The sequence below is a fragment of the Anas acuta genome, chromosome 6 (genome assembly GCF_963932015.1).
Source record: "Anas acuta chromosome 6, bAnaAcu1.1, whole genome shotgun sequence".
Classification (NCBI taxonomy): Eukaryota; Metazoa; Chordata; class Aves; order Anseriformes; family Anatidae; genus Anas; species Anas acuta.
The window spans coordinates 11544926-11557924 of record NC_088984.1 but is presented as its reverse complement, the minus strand read 5'-3'; the positions used below and the strand labels follow the sequence as shown (position 1 = coordinate 11557924).

The following is a 12999-nucleotide window of genomic DNA, read 5'->3' as shown; positions in this document are numbered from 1 at the left end:
GCACACACGCCAAAGGTTGAGAGGAAGAGGGAAAGGGGAAGAGGAAGGACTAAGGAACACATACATTGACCTTTGCAGCTCTCCAGGGTGACTGCACATGCCTAGTGTCCTTCCTAAGATGTCCCCCCCAAGTCACTTCAACACAGAGGGTTTTGCAGGAAGAGTTCTGTGTCATTGCCAAGGCTGTGCTACAGATAATAATGTGCTACAGGTAATAATGGTTGGAGTGAAGGAAAGGAAGTCTTGCTCTAAATGAGAGTTACCAGGGAACAGCAGGCTCCATGTAACAGGTTCACAACATTGAAACCTCAACACGATTTCAGGAGAAGCATTATCTTGGTACTATTTCCATGGCAACACCATTTACAGCACCATCAGAGGCTGGCATGATGACCTTGCTGAGCCCAGCCTCACTGAAGACACAGATCCTGCACCCCAATGCATCGCCTCTGGGATCTCCAAGGGGGTCCTACCGTCATGTCAGTAAGGGTTGCTGCAGACGGATGAGAATGATAGCGATGAATTGCGTAGGACTGCCTGGGACTGCAAAATGCTCAGCCCAGAGAGGTGTCCCAAGGCATGGGCAAGTGCGTGTGAGAGGCTTCAAATGTGGCGAACAAAATCAAGGAACTAAACCGGGGAAAAAATCAGGAAGAGGTGAGGCAATATGTTCCTCAATCTAACTGTTTTGCTTGTGAAAATGTAAAGAAAATACCTCCTGGTGCTAGAGTTGAGGAAAGAAAAAATGTTACTAGAGTCACGTTGGAGGAGATGGAGAGGACAGAGACCTGTGGCCGGACTGCCAGGACTTCTCAAACTCCTGGGCAGACTGGGGAGTCCTGGCTACCAGCACTAGTGTACGTTTCTCCAACTAAGCATGTGAAAGGGATTTTTCTCCTGGCAAGAAAGGAGTTCACACTCCTTTTCTAGAAGCTATGAAAGAGCTTTTTGGTAGCGTATTTGTGGTGTCTGGAAGTGGCTTAATTTGGAGACATATTGCTGAAAGACTCCCACGTGAAAGGCAGACCAGTTTCTTCCCCTCATCCTAGAAGGGCTGAGAGGGCCCCACACTAAAGCCCTCATTAAGTCACTGCTATTTACAGCTTGTTTGATGTGTTGGCTGATCCTCGTAGGAAAATGCCACTGCTAATTTTGACTTAGCCTCTACCAGCCCCACAAGCAGCACCTTCATTCCTGCACTTGCTGCTCCGCACGCATTCAGCAACTTGGTGACCAGCACCAGGTCTGCCCCTCACCAGGATCCTGGGGCCTCCACGGGTCCTAGGCAAGCACAAGCTGTGTGTCCTGCACGGAGCAAAACCCTGTTTCCAAACAGACCGCTTTTCCCTGTGTTCCTGGAGCAAGCAAGTGTGGGGACTGACCAAATGTATCGCAGAAAATTGTCAGAACAACACCTTTTCATAAGCAACTGGAAAGGGGAAGGGGAACAGGAAAACCACTCTGCTCTTTGAGAGTCAAGAGCAAGGTCTAACACAGTTACAACTGAAGGAAAACTGCAAATCGCCCAGCCTCTCCGAGTGCTGCTAAGCTTCCAGACCCTTCACTGGGCTGCCTCATCTATTCTGGAAGAGATGACTAAAATCTGCAGATGGGGTTCCTATATGCTAGTAACAATCCTGCATTAGAGGATGGAACCAAATCTCCAATATGGTAAAAACAGACAAGTCACCTCCTGCCAAGTTCTCAAGTTAAAAAGAAAAAAAAAAAAAAGGAGGTTGGCATCTCCGCTAAGGCTCAGATAGCGTCTTTTAGCCCAAAGTAATTAGGCTGTTTTTTGTGGCTTTTTTTGTTTGTTTTTAACATCAAAGCTGTCTGAACACTAGAATTATTTCCACTCCCCAGTAAAGGAGGGACAGAAAAAGAAAAATAACACCTCCATACCCAGGCATCCAGTGGCACAAATGTATGTTTTTGCTGCAGATCAAAGAGCAACCAAGTCCCTGACCTTCCTTCCCTGCACCAGGGTTTGCATATTTCTCTGCTCCCCCTGCAGCTGCTCTGACAGCAGAAACCTCCAGATAAGCCAGGGTCAAACACCTTAACTGCTGGGCCAGCAGGACCTTGACTGGAGGATGTTGTGGGTAGAGCTCATCCAGATGAGATTTCCTAGGCTCTCCCTCAGCTGTGGCATCCACAAAGGTTACAACGACTGCAAACACTACACCTCCTGGTGCAGTCACAGCAACACTGCCCAGCCAAGGTCAGACACATACATCCAGAGAAATACTCCTATAAATCCTCCTTTTTTACATGACATTCACTCACTACTTTTCATTTGAGGAAATAGTTAAGATGTGCCCATCAGTTTCCCTGTGAAATTACCATTTTATTCCCTCCAGCTTCCAATTTTACACAAGATGCCCAACAAAGAGAAAGGTTGTACAATTTGCCCTAGCCAGCGGGAAGCCAGGATCAGAAAGCCGGGATCCCAATTCACCAGCACTTACTGTTATTGCTGGCAGAACAACATCTTGAGATTTAAAAGGATTTTTTTTCATTCCTATAATGACCCCATAGAAGGAATATCAACACAAAGACTGAGAAAAACAAGAGTTAGGGGAAGTTTCTATGCCGCTATGCAGCAAACCCTACTTTGCCCCAAAGCACATTCTTGTCGGAGTCCTTGACCTTGGCTATGGGAACTCTGAGCACTGTAGCAATCCAGTTATTCAATGCCACGACTGTCTTGAAAGGCAAGCTGCTGCTGTTAGTCTTTATACATGGAAACAGGCTTCCCTCTCCTTCAGCTCTGCACAAATCTTAAATGAACGGAGCACAACAGTGAGGATATCAAGAACAGAACAAGTAACGAGCAAAGCCCTAGAAGTGTCCTTCTCCCACATCAACGTCCTCCCACCAGACCAGGTAGATAGGACAGGACTACATATGAAATTGGTCCTCCTGGGCCAGGCAGGGAATGAGAATGCAGCATTTCAGAGCTGTTCAAAAGGGCAAGCATCACTAGGTAAGACTAGATATTGTTAATCACCACAATTGCCCATATTTCCCCTGTACAACCCAGCACCACGCTTTTAGTCACCACAAAAACAACCGAGCAGACAATGCCTGAGCTTTCCCAGTGCCTTCTTAGGGAGGAAAGGAAGCAAGGCTTCAAACCAGACACACAAGCAGTTAATGGGATTATCCAGACACAGAGATCTCAGCAGGACCCAGCAGGCCATGAACACACGGTATCATGCAGAAGACCCCTCTCCCATCACAGGGTTAACACGTGCCAGGCTGTTAGAGTCCAGCAACAGCCTCTCCGGTTTTAGGAACTAAATCAAACACAGATCGAAATGCTGCTCTCCGTACCGGTACCTGCTCATCTTTTTCCTCAGCCTGGCGAACAGTTTAGTTTTCTTTCTGTTGAGGACGGCACGCAAATCGTTTCCGTTACAGGATGGCACAGTCAAACCAGCGAGGAAAAGTCAAGCTTCCGAGCATTCGGTCACTCGGTGCCACAAAACTCACAGCAATCCAGATGACACGCACTCCTCTCTTACTCTCACAAATACACACACACACAAACACACTCTTCCCTTGCTTCCTACAAAGCTTTGGCCCTTGGAGAGGGTGGGAGAGGTCTTTTTGTGCCTGTCAAATATTTGCAGATACGTTAACAAACTAGATTTGTCCCCGTTTCTTGGAATATGGGGCTAGGGTGCACATGGATAAGAATAAAAAGGAAACTGCATATATCAGCAGAGAACTTTGTGACACTGATCCTTTTTTTTTTTTTCTTTTTTCACTCATGGGTAATTGCAGCTCCTCAATCGCCCTTGTAAATGCTGGTACACAAGAAGCAAGCTCCCCATTCTCCTTTGTGCCATCTGTGCACCAGTCTTAATGTGGAACCTAATCAGCAGTTTTCCTATTGTGTTTTTTTCCAATCTGTCCAATTATAGTGGGATAATACTACAGATCTCCTAGGTTTTCTAGGCATCTGATAACCATGACTGTTCAAACTTCTTCAGAAACAAAATCCAAACATCTCTGAAGTTTCCTGAAATGCATCAGCTACTCTGTGCTACGCAGCCAGCATCAGCTTTGTCAGCTGTAGTGATGTATGAGGATAACTGCATCTCTTCTCACACCTCCTAATTCATTTCCTGCCATTGTACCCATCTCCGATCCTCTGCCCAGCAGAGAAGGACGAGGGAAGCATCTGCTCCTACCCCGAGCCACAACGGGCAGTCAGATCAGTGAGGGATATTTCCTCCTGCATGTTCTGCCCCAGCCCTGAACCACAGTGAGAGGCCAGATGTGGAAGAGAGACACAAGTGCCTCATGGCATTTCCTGATCCCTGCAAAACACTTACAGTCCTGGCAGACCTTGGACACATCCTCCTACAATATCCTGTTCCACTTCACTCAGGGGTATCACAGCTGTTTTGGGGCAGGTCCATCCTCTCAGCTGAGGTTTGAGCAGGTGATGCAGCAGCACTCAAATTGCTACCTGCACAGGATCCTCTGTGTAGGCACTTGGGGTTTTGTTCTTTTTTTTAGGGCCAACTAGTCTCTTCGCCAAACAAAGAGCACTGAACTGCAACAGAGACACCTATTACCTCCCCAGATGAGACTAGCAGTCTGTGAGCCTGAAGTCATAAGAAAATCTATTTGATTAATTGGAAACTCTTCCAGGCCAGAAACTTCATGCCAGAGCAGTATGTGTAGGCCCAGCTGTCACTACAGCCTGCCATCAATTACTTGAGTAAGAAAGGCAGGAGGAGGAAGGAGCTGGCAAAGCAATGGCACTGGCCTTCATCTGTCCTGTTACCTCATCTTCTTGCAAGTGCCCCACTGGATGCTGCCATCAGAGACACCGTGGTGCATGACACAAGAGGATTGGCACTGTGGCCTCCTGCATAAAGCTTCAGTCTTGCTGGTGGTGATCAACAGGCACCATGTGCTGACTTAGGAAGAAGACACTTTCTTCGCAAGATGCATTGCTACTCGCATCTTGGGAATTTGGTTATTAGCAACCCAGAATTCAGGGGCCAAATTTGATTCAAATTTCTTCTTTCTTTAAAGTTGGCAAACACCACACGCATTGCCAGAACGAGACCAAAAAAAAAAAGTTGTCTATGCACGAATGTAAGAAGAGGTTAAACTGGGAGGAGAGACAAGGGAGCACAGAGGTGTCAACAGCTCATCTAGCCCTTCCAAATCAGTACACTCAGACCACAGCTTGCCCTGACTTCACGCTGACTTCACCTCCTCCCTCCATCAATACACCAATTGAGGACCTGGGCTGTGCTCCTGCTCACCCGGCATGTGGGATTAGTGGCAGCTGGAAGCCAGAGCCCTACATTGTTTCATCACTCACACATTTGGATGGGAGCCAGCTGCAGCCTCATCCACTGCCTGACCTCTCCCTCCCCTCTCAGTGCTGGAGAATGTGCAGCTTTGCAGTTAACCTAAACGGACCGGCCCCAGCTGAGCAAAGAAAACTAAAGGACTGGAGGACACACACTCCTTGCATACACACAGACTGGAAGTGCTCTGAGATCAGAAAGCCTCGTATGAATGAGGCTGTAACTACATCCATAACACATACAGATACAGGCAACACACCCTAGTTTGGAGCACAGGAGGGACACGGGGCTTTAGTGAACAAGTTGGAGGAGGCTGGAAAATAAATGGGGTCTTGGGTCCTCTAGCTCACAAGCTACAGGTATGTGGGGGAAGCTTTTGAAGGAAAGAACAGGACGGGTGCAGGACAACCAGACTCAGTAGGAAAGGGAGCTCAGTGTTACAGCACTGGCTTATGGAATTTGACTTTAAAAACAGCAGAGGTGAGTCGGTTGCCTAAATACCAGCAAATAGTGAAAGTTGAGGCTTCCAGCTGCTATCCTACAAAGGTAGAAGGTATTGCATCGTGTCTCCCAGCCTCAAGTGCAATCTTGGATATCCTCTAGGGATTCTCAAGGCTGGCTATACGCAGACAATCAAATCACTCTTCAGGTGACACCATGCAGGTTTCAATACCCCAGCAGAGACCCCCCAGTCCCTCCTCCCCTGCTGAGGGAAAGACATTGCTCCCAGTTACTCACCTGGGCTGTGCTTTAATGGGGAAGGCATTGCCTGAATACTGCTTGTCTAGACCCAGCAGGACATCATGGAGGTTTTGGTTCAACTGCAAAATACAAAAACAAAAGAGAGAAAATAATGAGAAAAGAGCCCCAAGTGCCATAAGAGAGCCTGCACTGGCCTGCACAGGCTGACCAAGCACTGACTTGTGCAGTCAGCTGTCCCATGAGAAAACAGCGCTACATCTGTTTCCACTCCTCCATGGGGTAAAGCACCCTACATTCAGACTTCCGAAGAGCTGCTGGCACCTCATGGGAATGCTCTGTCCTCCTAAGACACCATCCTCTTTGCTTCTGTGTCACCTGCCCCAACCTGTGTGCTGCCCAGTACTACTGCAGTACCAGGCCAAGCGTTCACCTGAGGGTCTTCTGTTTACTGGGACTACAGCTTCACTCTAGGTTTGTAGCCAAAGTTGCTCCTTATACCTTCTAATGAACCTGGGATATGGACATTTACAATGCAGAACTACTAAGTCAACAGCAAGCCTTCACCTCGCAGGCTGCCTGGGCCATCCAGGTTTAGGAAGGACCTGGATCTCTTAGAAAAAATGCAGTATTAGGGGTTAAACTTTTCCCAACACCAAAGGCTGAAACATTCACCCTGGACACTCCTATTCTGAAACAGCCAATTCACAAACAAGATGAGATGCCAGATTTATCATCAGCAGGAGGAGGGATCCAATGCAATCAATGTCAGAGGCATTGTGCCGGCAACACCAGCAGTTAATTGGATGCTAGTGCAGTAATAAGAAACAGATGGTTTCATGGAACAAAGCTAAAGGCCTGCTCTCACACAAAAGTCACAGGGAAAGAAAAATCCAAGACATGATACAAGAGCAGAATTCCTTTCTAGCAGGCATCTTTCCCACATTTTGCTGAATATAACTTAACAGCAGACTGATAATTATAATAATCCTCCCTACTCTTAATGATAAGTTCATTCCCCAGTGGAGAAGTGCAGGCCATTAACTGGAAAGGTCCCCGTGAAGTGTCAGCAGGGCTCCAAACTGATGCATTACACCAAGGCAGTGGGCCCCTGACTGCTGGGAATTGAATGACTATAAAGTTGCTGGTTGCTTAGCGGCTGTCTTGTTGTTAGGATGACATTGGGGAGGGAGGAATACAAGACTTTTCCAGATGGACTCTCAGTTGCTTGCTAAGATTTACAGAGAGCATGCATGCCTTAGGAGCAGCATACAGACCTAAGGAACACAAGACTTACTGAGCTTTTAGGAGAAGTAACTAATGATAGAAACATTCTCCTAAAGGAAAGTGGCAATGGGAGGATTTCCCACAGCCTATTTCTGAGGTCTCTGCTGGGTGCTGGCACACCACCCAAATCCAGCCTGCCACCAGACTATGACACAACTTATTGCCTTGATTCCCAGCCCACGACCACCAGGCAGTCCACACAAGGGCCATCCTAAGCATTCAGATGGCTTCTTTTGCAAACAGATGCCAGGCTGAGATGGCTTGGTTATAGGTTACAGATCCAGATTCTGGATTAATTAGAAAAGGCAGCAAGACAGGCCTGAAAGTGGCTTTCCTCCCCTCTGTGGATCCTTCAAGTGAGCCAAGTGACACAAACTCCCTGCAGCATGCAGTGGTATTCTACCCTCTCTCCCCTTACTCCATCCCTTCACATTAGTAACTCATATAGACCCTCCCCCATGTTGCTTGAAAAAGTCTGAGGGCTAACATTTTGCTCTAATATGGGGTAAATGCTTTCTTTTCCAGCCATATCATTTAGCTTTTTCAAGTAGCAATGATGAGAGAACAGGGTGTGTTAGTAGGACAAGCTGTTAATTGTCTTACCTTGCTCATTTCTTTATGGAAGTTTTCTTCTAGGCCTGCTATACTCTGGAATGTGTTGACGTAGAAACCAACACGACTGCCAAATGAAAAACGAGAGAAAGAAGAACTTAATGGACACCATGCTCTCCCAAAAGCTTTCACCTCTGCCTCAACTGCTATCTCCTGCCCACCATTCCCATTTGAGCTCAACTCTGTCAGGCCTGGCACATGCTGGAAGAGAATGGCAGCAAAGAAGTGTGGAAGGGGCGGTGGAGCAAAGGCCAGGAGGAGTAGGCCAGGTATGGTAAGATCTGAATTTGTGATTTGTGCTGGCAAAAGGGATAGGGAGGTGCGGGGGTGGGGGGGAGCACACACTAATGGTAGGGTGATGGAAAGCAAAATGATGGAAGTTGTGATAGTGTGGGGAAAGCTGAGGGAACTGGCAGGAGAGAAATTAAGTCACTCCAAAGTCCCTCAGCACCAGGGGAAGAGCAAAAGTATGAACTCTTTGCTTCTAAAGGCAGAAGAGTAAGAAAGCACAGGATATGCGCAGAGAGCAACAGGAATGCAAAAGGATCAGCTGGACAGCAGGAGCCTGTGAACAACCTGTGGCACTTCAAAATCCCCGCAGCTTCCTGCCTCCTTGCTTCCTGTATCCAGCCTGCCAGCTGCCAGCAGATCCCAGTGCCCAGCTGGAGGAGCAACAGCAGGAGTGCAACACTTTCTTCCCTCAAAGGCCAGCAGCATCACTATTCTGCACATGCAGCCACCGAAATGCCTGCATCCCTCCCAACTGCTTTCTCAGCAGACCTGCATGCTGCTGCATGCAAACAGCCCAGGCTGGGAGGAAAAGGGGTTGAGGGCAGAAATCAGCACTTTGCTCCCCACTCTGCTGCTGTCCACTCTCTTCATTTCCCTCCATATCTGCAAACCCAGATATGGTCATTGTATTTAAAAATAAGGAACTGAGACGAGGATTTGGCTTGCCTTCCCTATACATCACCTCCTAGTGCTCTCCAGTTCATCCTCCAAGCTACCTGTTAGTTAGCCTGCTTCTTCTCTCCCCTTTTTATCATCATAATCACTGGTGTGGCAAAACTCTGACCTATCACATCTTCCATCTTTTTTCAACCCAAGCTACGTTTTGTTAAATAGGGCACCACAGGAGGACAGCTGTAACCACTAGTTCTTCACTAGGTCCTGTGTCACAGCCAGAAGCACACGTTATGGGCTAGAGAAGGCAGTCACCACCAGGATCATTTCCCTTGGCTTTGTTCACCCAACTGCTCTAACCTGGAAACAGCATTCACAGATGACATCCTACCTGCCCGCTCACCTTTCCTGTTGTTTAACACCTGCTGCTTCACTGAGTGCTCATAAGCTTACATGGTGAGACACAAGTGAGCAAGGCACCACCTCCTAGCCTTCCTCAACCACTGTCACTGTATAAATCTCTCAGGCTTTTCATCAGTCAGCTGACGTACCCAGCCTCCTCTGTCTGATATCCACAGCAAAAGTTAGGGCAATGTGCAGGAGAATTGGGCAGAGTTGGTGGGGAAACACCATTTCTCTTTGTGGTGAAAGTTTGTCATTAGGATCCCGTACCAAAGTGAAGAAAGACCAAGGTGAACCCACCTGGTGGTAATCTTAGGACAGACTCTCTGAGATGATTCAGAAACCCAGCCCAAGCTGAGAACAGTGATACAGGAAGGTCCATGAACAGTGGAAGGTCTTTGCGCCCTTCCAACCATGCCTTGGGAAAACTTCCAGCACTCACCTATTCCATAGTGAAGGCAGCTCCTCCTGCAGATCAACGTTCATCTCTTCAAATACCTTCTGAGCCTTTACTAACTCTTCTTCAGCCTTAATAACAGAGAAGGAAGAGAGTAAGCTCCAGCACATACAAGTACCCTGAAGGGCTGAGCTAACTGTAACTCTTGACTTTGCTAGGAGAACAAGCAAAATTCTGGCACGGGGTAATCCCCATTCCAAACAAGTCTCCCAGAAACCAGGGTTGCATCACAAGTGAGGTGATGCCCCTTCAGCTTGCCTGCACTGCCCTCAATGGATTTCCCTGTCTGGATACTCAGAAGAGACTTCAAACATCCACTAACATATTTTAAGTCCTACAAATTTCCCTGGCTCCCAAAACCGAGTGAAGGTGGTCAGGCAGTTCAGCCTCCAGTTTGGACACAAATGAAGATTTAGAGGCCCCTGCTCCTTGTTGGGTCTCTGAAATAGTTGAAACCTATCCCAAATGAAGAAGAGACCTCCCTCGTGAGGGAGGTAAGGTCATTCCAAAGCACCACCTCTTCTTGGGAAGGGAAGAGGTCTGCCTCCTTCACTGATACATCCCTCTCACAAAGCAAAGCAGAGAAAGCAAGGAGGGATACACAAAGCTTAAGTTGTGCCAGCAGAAGGCTAGGTTGGAGCAGCAAGTCTTGGTCTCAGTAGCCTCACATACTCTTATTGGTGAAGACCTAATACAAGAGAAACCCCTGGCTGGCTGCTGACTACCAACAACAAAGGAAATATCCCTCATACAGAACCTCTTACTTCCAAAGAGTTTAAATTTCATCTGATCCATTTGACACAGACATTGACAGACCCCAGCAACAATGCATGAATTCTGGTACCTTTCAGAGACAGAAATGACGAACCTGGTTTCTGTTGCTGACAGCAAGCATCAGCAACATGCATGTTCCCCTTCCCATATCAGTCATTGATGGCTCCTTCCCTGTTTTCAGTGCCCTGACTTAAAACTGCAAGCTTGCTAAATAAAATGTTTATATCCTCTAGTTTGCAACAGCACAGCGCTCTGCAGCTGGAAGCAGGACAGCAAACTCCTGCATGTCCACTTGGTGATGCTTCTTAACAGGAAACTCAGCACCAGTGCCTACTTTCAAGCGTGACAACAGCAGGAATGTCACAACATGCTCTGAAGAGCCAGCAAGCCACTAGGGACCAGGTCGCTTTTCGCACCTCCAGTTAGATTCTCACCCCTTCTTTGAAATGAAATTTTATCTTCTTTGCATCAGCTTAACTAAAGAAATCCACAAGTTGCTGCTCCTTAATGCCAGGTCTGTGTAAAGACAGGACTGACAGGAGAAAGGACTTAAAAATATTGTGGAGTTCAGAGTCCTGTTCCTCACAGTGTTGTGCAGGATCCTTAAATTCTCCATCTTTTGTCTGACTTAGGAGCAGAAGCTCCTAATTTGCAGCTAGCCTCACCTTTCAGAGTGTCACTCATTGCTGCCAAAGGCTCTTTGTACTCAAGGTCAGAAGAGGCTCTTCGCCCCAGAAAAAGACACCACAACTGGGTATTCAAAACAACTGGTATTCAAAATTTAAGCAGTCCCTGTACGGAACAGGTAAGGGGAGAAGGGATCAGGATGTTTCCATCCAGAAATCCCTGTATTTTGCTGCTACACTTGTTGCAAAACCCAATGCTTTGAGAGAGTTTGCACCAAGCAAACAAAAAATCCATTTAAACGGAGACACAGTTTATGCTGGATCAGAGCTGATAATCACAAAAGACTCATTCTGCCTTAAAATCCCCCCATGACCAAATGTTTCCAATGCAGCCATTTTAAAAGAAGAAAAAAAAAAAATCCATTCCAACCTTTGGTTTTATCTCATACTAGCTTCCACTATAGACTGGAACCACAACCACCCCAGGAGATGGGATAGCTGGGACATGAAGCACCATTGAATGCTGTCAGTTTTTCAGACATGTTGAACATTAGGAAGTCTTTCCCTCTCTCGTTTACCTGTTCAGAAGGCCAAAGAACCTAGAAAGCAACGTGTCAATACTGTGACATCCTGAAGCAAAGGCAAAGTCAGCAAGAGGCAATGCTCCCTCTAGAGCAGCTGTAGGAACCAGCAATCCACGAGGCAGGGGGAAGGACAGCTGAGCACCACACGCCAGCCCCATCAGTCCCAGCCAGTGCTGCCTCTCCCCTCAAAGGGATCACAGCCCCGGGCCCAACTCACTGGCTCTCCCCTATAGACAGAGGCACTGCTCCGTTGTCACTGCAGCGCCAAGGATATTGCTTTCTGGTCTGAAGTCAGCATTTCAGGGATGCCTGAAAAAAGTCAGGAATTTGCTGTTCTAAGCTATTTCCCCCTTTGTTTCAAAAAGCACAGTCACCAGAATTTGTAACTGAGAGCTCGCAAAAGCAAACCTCCCAGGAGACTAGAGGAACGCCCCTGTATTTCTTGTTTTTGCTAGTATCTGTGAAAGGCCCAAAAAGCCAGCGGTCTAAACACTGGAGGGAGGGACTTTTTTTTTTTTTGGCATTAAAAATAAATCTTGCTGACCCTGTTTTTGCTTGAAGGTTATATAGTAATAGGAATTATCAGACAAGAGACAGCAACACAGCTGCTGGTACATAGAAGGAAATTTTGTTAGGCATAATATTCTGAAGCTCTTCAATAAATGCAGTGTCATCAGCCCTCCTGCTCTTCCCATGAGCTTAATGAGATTTAGGGTTGCCATTAACACCTTCAGTCTTACAGTCATATGAATACAAAGACTGAAGCTTTCTATTTTTAAACCCTCTGCCTGCTGGTGTTTAAGAAAAGCTGGGAAACCCACAGGTCCAGAATACAAACTGATCTTCCTCCTTAGATTTTTAGGTTAGACCAAATCAAAATTAAAAGAAAAAAAAAAAGCCTCACACAATTAGAAACAAAAACTTGAGGTTAGCAATACTATTATTTAAGGAATGCAAGAGGAAAAACTTAAAGGAGGACTTAAATTGATATTACAGGGTGACTGAAAATACTAATGCCACTTAGCAGGAGATTAAAGCCCCCACAATACAGCTGCTAGAAAGATTACGCACATCCTTGTTATCTGCTTTAGGGCAAAGTCACCCAGCAGACAGAAATTATCAGCTGACTCATAGCACCCTCAGATCACAACACAATGGATGAGGGAGCCCTCATGCTGCTTCTGTACTGCTTCTGCAGGTAGTGTGTGGGAGGTGGTATTTCCCCCAGTCACTCCAGCCAGTTTGAAAAGATAAAGAATGACCAAGACCTGATTTGAGAAACATCCTGCACCTGCTTTCTAGTCCTCCAAAATGAC

The 12999-nt window shown here is 46.8% G+C and overlaps 1 protein-coding gene across 19 annotated transcripts in view; it reads right to left on the bottom strand.

Moving 5' to 3' along the window:
• BIN1 (bridging integrator 1) overlaps positions 1–12999 on the bottom strand; it is a 91911-nt gene that overhangs the window by 25146 nt on the left and 53766 nt on the right. For 8 of the 19 annotated variants that reach the window (XM_068687402.1, XM_068687416.1, XM_068687408.1 and 5 more), the window contains 3 exons: positions 9685–9770; positions 7929–8004; positions 6078–6160 (listed from right to left, as the gene is read on the bottom strand). In XM_068687402.1, the coding sequence (XP_068543503.1) occupies positions 6078–6160; positions 7929–8004; positions 9685–9770 (245 nt within the window). Of the gene's footprint in view, positions 1–3336; positions 3388–6077; positions 6161–7928; positions 8005–9684; positions 9771–12999 lie in introns of all 19 variants that reach the window. The other 11 variants (XM_068687398.1, XM_068687400.1, XM_068687405.1 and 8 more) reach the window with 2 other exon arrangements.